General features: G+C 34.3%; 1 protein-coding gene across 1 annotated transcript in view; it reads right to left on the bottom strand.

The window, feature by feature from the left end:
• Positions 1 to 291: 291 nt before the first annotated feature.
• Positions 292 to 6802, bottom strand: part of LOC129282058 (transmembrane 9 superfamily member 3-like) — a 30350-nt gene continuing 23839 nt past the window's right edge. Inside the window, exons 10-11 of the mRNA XM_064113110.1 lie at positions 6146 to 6376; positions 292 to 5307 (exon numbers count right to left, since the gene is read on the bottom strand). Of these exons, the coding sequence (XP_063969180.1) occupies positions 5163 to 5307; positions 6146 to 6376 (376 nt within the window). The 3' untranslated portion in view covers positions 292 to 5162. The remainder of the gene's footprint in view (positions 5308 to 6145; positions 6377 to 6802) is intronic.

Raw genomic sequence — 6802 nt, 5'->3', positions numbered from 1 at the left:
CACAACATTTTATGGCCAAGGCTGGATTCCCCTTTAAGTATAGTTCTAACCACAAGATAGGCAATAGATGTACACCAATCATATAGGCTAACTAAAAGAGTACAAGTGTTATTTGATGCTGACGATGACAATCACAATGATGATAATTGAACCATCACCACGTCTGTAAACTTCACATCATTTTTTTACGTCTTATGTTTTCTTACGTCTCGTGAATCTCTACTAAATTACTTTAACTTCATTTAATTAGAACTAGTGATTTGTCAACACACACAAGACACCAAGCATGTATTTACGAGTGTCAAGTCAGCGATTTATTTAATCATCGAATAAGAATCAACTTCACATACATATAAGCGCATTTTCTTTGCTTATCATTTTAAATATCAACCATAGAGACAGTAACCATAAATTGTTGGGGAAATAAAAACAAAAATGACTTTATCTTAACGGGCTATTGGCAACCAAAATTGGACTTGATCATAACGTTAAACAAATATACATAATAATATATATCTACAAAAACTATGATGAAGGGGAGCTATCAATTTCTATTCAAATTTTCATATGTACAGAGCAATTCATAATCTCTTCTTTAGCTATACATTTCACACAGTAGAAATAATATATGTTACAGAAAGTATAATACACTTTGGTAAATAATACCACTTATGAAAGTTTAGAACTATCAATGTGAGTATGGGACAACCATGCTTTCAGGAGACAGGAGCAGCCAAACATATCCCTTGAAATACAAAAGCAATACACTTCATCATACAGTAATCATTAAGATAAAAAATATATATACTCATACAGACTGATTCAAATGAGTTATATTGCAAATACTAAACTAACAATTAAAATAAAATTTAGCGAATATGAAAAGGTTGTTACCCTTTTTTGCATGCAATGTGCTTCTGAAAAATCATGAGAATACACAAATGTATGATTTCAAAAAGAACCCCAATATAAATTTTTCAAAACTGCATGACTGAGAATAAAAATATTCTTTGTGTTTTGAAATTGGTCATGAAGAGTGCAAAAAGAGATGCAAGAACATAATAATGTGCATATTGGAAACATTGAGAATGTAGTTGGTCTTTGTGTGTAGAGTTGAACTGGTAATTATGATTGGTAATCAATATTACCTGCCCTTACAAGCACAAGGAAGGAACTTTAGACAAGTGTGTGATGCGCAGATGTAGTTCCTTTTGCCACAAACCACAAAATACAGAGTTCCAAAACAACAAATATTACACAACAAAAGTATCATATGCAAGTACAATCACAATGGTATACTGAATGTCAGTGCAAGAGAACAAACCATGTTTGAATTACCATTTTCTTTGGTGTTTGTCAATCAGCCTATTTCAAAACTGTCATATTTAGAAACGAGTTAAAGGTTTGCTACAAAGACAGTGGTGTTATAACTCTACCAGTCAGTGTTGTACAGAGGACCACAACAAGCATTCTACACCAGTGACTTTTTTTGGTTTAACATCCATTGGTGTTATTCTGTTGGTTATATCAACAATATTGAGTGTTATACCCAAGCTCTGTGGTGTATCTTTAACACCTGAATATGACACTCTTTGGTCTTATATATTAATAATATGACGCCATTTGGTGTTAAATTCAAACTCCATGGTGTATCTTTACCACCCGAATGTGTGTTCCTCTCACACTACAATGACTGGTGTTTAAAGTAAACACCATGGTTTCATTTTTTACAGTGTTATCGAAACTAAGGCATTTAAAGAGCTGGGAGCTATATTATCATTTACACTTAGCATTGGGTAATGACATCAATGCTTACTAAACAGAACCATGATAAGTATGAAAGGGACATAAATCTGAGATGGACAACATGTACGACTAAACCAATGAACAAAGAGACCTCTTTCATTGCAAGTGTAAAATATGGCACAAGTTTAAGTGCTTAGGTGGTGCATGGGTAGGCTTCGACATTTTGTTGCTTGAAACCAATGTTTAACAATCAACCATCATTTTCAAGCGCCCAGGCAATGCCAATTATTAAAACCTACATCAGGTTAATTTTAAGATAGTAAGATGAATGATGTATACCATCTGCTCACCTCTGTTTCTCTTGCAATCACCATCTTTTTACTTTTTGAATCATTTCTAATCTCACTACTACAATTTATCACAGAGTACTACCAAACTTGTCACTCATGTAGTGGAAATAAATTTTTTGAGAAGCAAATTTTGTCCCAAGCTTACAAAACAATACCAAATGCTTTCAGAAGTACAGGCACTTTTCATTAATGGATTACATAAACATGAAAGCATATTATAAAACATTATAGGTTAAAAAAAAACAAAATAAAATGAAACAAACAAATCTTTGGCATGCTCTTAAATGATGCAAGTAGGCCAAAATAGAGATTTATAAAGATGGTATGTCAAAATCCTATAACTTGCTTAGAACCAATTGAATAGAAAAATTCTTGAATTTACTGTTATTAAATTCTTTATCGTAAAATGTGAATGTCTGTCTCACCAACCCAAGCCAAATAATTTAATGAGCTTTGTGGGCAAACTACATAAAAATTTTGAGGAAAACAAACAAACTGTCTCAATTGTGAACATAATGGAACGATATGCATTGTGGAGAAATGTGAATAACTCTAATAAGGAATCAAATAAACCCTACTGTAGGAATAAAATAGGTTGAAATCACATTCCTTTCCACAAATTAACAGACTAATCCAGGAGGAATTTAGAAGATTGTTTGAGCAGTCTGGCATAGCAACAATGACATGTCAACTAGCCCCATTACAGATCATTCAATATTATATTATGTGCAAATTGGTGATCTAATGAGGAAATCTCAATATAAAACCTTCCAAGACCGACAAGATAGCCCAGGCTGTTCAAGCTGTGTGAACCATAATGGTGCGATCCTGGAACTGCAACTCTATTGCACTTCTTCTTAACACACAGAGCTTACACCAAAGCATCATACCAACCATACAATGGATAATCCAAAATAGGGGCTGTTCCACAAATATCTAAATGTGACTTAGAAATCGCACTTCAATTCCCAGAAGCATATGGTACGAAATGCATCCCTCTACCCGTGTATCCATCAACGAAATAACATGCACTTGTGAAACACCGCCAAGGGTCCCGTTAACACAAAAGTTAGTGATTGATCGTGCACTTGATTTTCATGATTGAATGTACATTTTAGGCAATACAATCAAATTGTTTAAAAATGTTCTACAATCATTGCTAAGCTTTGTGTTACAGGCCCCAGGTCTTGTAATCTGACAAACAAGGGATTTAATCAGTCGATGCATCAATTAGCCCTGCCTAATTACATGTAAAAATTACTCTCCATTAACTAATCAAAAAGAACAAAAACTGCCAGTCAGCCCTCTAATTGCCATACAATACAGGCATTCATGCAGCAAAATAAATTTAAAGAAAAAAGAGAAAAACAAACCCGAAACTTACCTAAAATCCAACAAATTCATATTATATGTAAATTAAATCAACATATACCTTGGTGAGAAATTCAACATCAAATTTTTACCTCAAATATTTTACGGCAAAGGCTATTCACAGGTCAAGTTGTTCAAAAGTACATACTTGTAGTAAGCATACATACATGTGGAAAGCATACATAAAATTAATATGTGCTACTGAACATTAACTGCCAACACATCCTCCATAAGATTAATGAATCATTGCAAACAAAAGTGAACCTCCCTTTTCATCACATAAATATCTTATTTCTAATTATTTCTGAGACTGCATCTTCACTTTCACTTAAATATCATTGGGATTGATAGTTAAATGAAAAGGTAAAACAACCTTTCGAAAAGTAATCATTTATCTTTCATGTCAATTAATAGAGAAAGAATATTTTTAGAACATGAAGAAAACAAACTCCAGTTATTCCAGTTTTCAAAACACCATAAAACTCACAATAGAAAAACACAATGACACAAGACAAAGCATGAAAAAAGGAAAGATAAAAATTCATCGTGAAAAAAAATGAACTGGACTGAAATAAAATATATATATTTTCAAATCTCAATGCTATATTCTTAAATATATGAACATCTAATACTCGAATTAGAGACTTTCAAAGCGCTCTTAAACTTATTTCCAAACCTATTTTTAAATCAATACTACATTTGTTGATTAATCAAATGGTACATGAATTCATTTAAGCCTCCTCAATATTTGTTATAAATATATTCAGTGATATTTTTCTATGCTTATGCAGTGAAAATTGTCACGTCATAAAATAGATCAAGATGTAGCTTCACATGTCTTCTGATACATAATCAACATTAGACTGGCTTGACAATCTTCTGGTTTTGTCTTTCTTTCTCAAACTCTCAATATCTCTATCTTCCTTGTCTAATCTGCAATATGCCAATCTATTTATTGAAATGGTCTAATTAAGCTTAGAATTAGCGCTTTTTAAGGATCTGAATTCAAACTGGCTTGGTGGTTCTCAACCCATTTTAACATCAAGGTCTGCAGTGGCTTGTGAGAGTAGAAGAGTAATAATAAATGTGAATGAGAAAGACACTTTTTGTCAGAATCTTTGAAGCGCTGCATCCCAAAAGTGGGTTAACTTCACCAGTTGAGAAGCGCTGGCACCAGACGATAACTTTGAGACAATTTTCCCCCATTCATCTCAATATCTCTTTCACTGTATCTTTTGTTCTCATTTTTCTCATCTTCCTTTCCCCTTTCTTTCTCCCTCTTGATTAATCACCATCTACCCATGTACATTTAAACAAACAACACAGGGGTTAATTGAACATTTGCTAGCACTGGTTGTGCATGGGTGCAGGCTAGCTTGAAAATACAACTGCCATTCTCTGAAACAATGAATTACACACTGACGGAATATTCCCATCTCTTTCAATTTCATCATTTTTTAAAAGACAGAAGGGCACTAACGCATTGTAAATAAAACTGAGTCATACAAAATACAAGTTTTAATGCCTTTCTATTTTAACATTTGAGTAGTTGTACATGCCTTACAAATCCATAACCAGCCTCGACAATCATAGTTCCAATTCCACCGAATCAAGATTCAAAGTCTTTTCTCCATTCCACAGCCAATTCAAATCCTGATGCACATAGCCAGATGGCCGATCCACTCCAAAACTGCTCTAATCTATTTTGACGGTGGAGTAGATCTTTCTTACAAAAGTTCCCGTACCGACGTAGCCGATGGTTCCACACATCACTCCCAGTGCTAAGCTGAACAGTGCCATGTAACCAAAGTAAAATGTTGTTTGAAACAAGCCATACATTCTGAAAAAAAAAAGTGAGACCGGTGATAAGATCTAGGAGATCTAGTACAGTTGTAGTAAGTTTTGAAAATAAAAACTTAAATGTATCATATAAATAAGTCTTAATTGCCCATTTTTCTGCTCGATGTCAAGTGTGCCTCCCTCACTTTTTTTTAATTAAGATATGTTTAGCATTCTTATATTTAAACACTGAGAAATTAAAAAGGTTGAAACACTATATTACTCTTACACCCATACACACAAGCCACACCCTACCACACAAATACATATATAGGCTGATTCATTTTTATCAAAAATAAATGGAAAAACGGAGTGCTCCTGATTTTGGTTGAAAATAAATCTGAAGAACGGGGTAACTCCTGGAAAAAAGGAGAAGTTGGCAGGCCTGCTTATAACAAGATGAAATCAAACATGCAGAGATAGCATGCAGTGTGTGCTAACGTTTGGTCGAGGCAGTGCATAATAAACAGACTGTCCATTTCTTTAATTAAAATCATAACATATTTTTGTTATTACTGCTGCCAGCTCAACATGGGGTTTATGAATAAAAAATTACCCTAAATTTGGGCCATTTCTGCTAGCATGTTGCAGACCTGTGTAGTTGCCTGCTATAACCCTTTTTTGACTGTCTAAGCATACAGAAACTATTATCTTTTTTGTATCTTTATTGTTCCCTATCTTTTTTATACAGAGAGATGCGTCGATGGAGAAACATGAAATTTTCGCAAGCCTGCATTATATCCTAGATAGATAATTAATTGGAGATTGTATTAAATCAGTTACAGACCAATATTCACTTTAGAGCAAATGGTTCAAGTGAGCTCAGATGTCTGACTTACTTTGTTTTGAAGAGGAAGTAATAGAAACTATACAGGTAGACATAGAAGGATGTAGAGGCCGCTGCCAGGAAGCTTGTCCACTGCCAGCGATAATCCTCTGCATTGAGTAAGAAGTAGGTACAGACGATGGTGACGCATATCGTCACCACGGCCAGGATGCCAAACACCAGCAACATGAAGCCAAAGACGTAGTAGATCTTGTAGGCCCAGAAAGATGTGAAGATGAAGTACCTGTGAGGATTAATATAAAGTAAGATAAAATAAAATGATGGCTGCACCAGACAAACAATATACAGGACAGGATTCTGAAGTCCACTTTAACTAAGGCCATCATCTTACTGTTTGCCCAAATCATAGCAAGCTGAATATGTCAAAAAATTGTTTACATTGTATGTTCCTTCTGATAAAGACAACTATCTACATTCAGTTTTCCTTCAGCAAGAAATTTATCCACACTGTGCTGCACTCGACCCAGGTGATGTGAATGGGTACCCGGCAGGATTATTTCCTTGAATGCTCTGACCGCCGGTGATGGTAGCTCGAGCTAAAGCCGGGGTAATAATAGCAGCGCTTTGTATCCTCAGGCAAAAAGCGCTTTTTAAATCCAGCTATCATCATTATTATTTATTATTATTTCAATTATTATTGACATACAAT

This window comes from Lytechinus pictus, chromosome 18 (assembly GCF_037042905.1).
Source record: "Lytechinus pictus isolate F3 Inbred chromosome 18, Lp3.0, whole genome shotgun sequence".
Classification (NCBI taxonomy): Eukaryota; Metazoa; Echinodermata; class Echinoidea; order Temnopleuroida; family Toxopneustidae; genus Lytechinus; species Lytechinus pictus.
The sequence above is the reverse complement of the archived record's forward strand: the minus strand, read 5'-3'. Positions and strand labels throughout refer to the sequence as shown.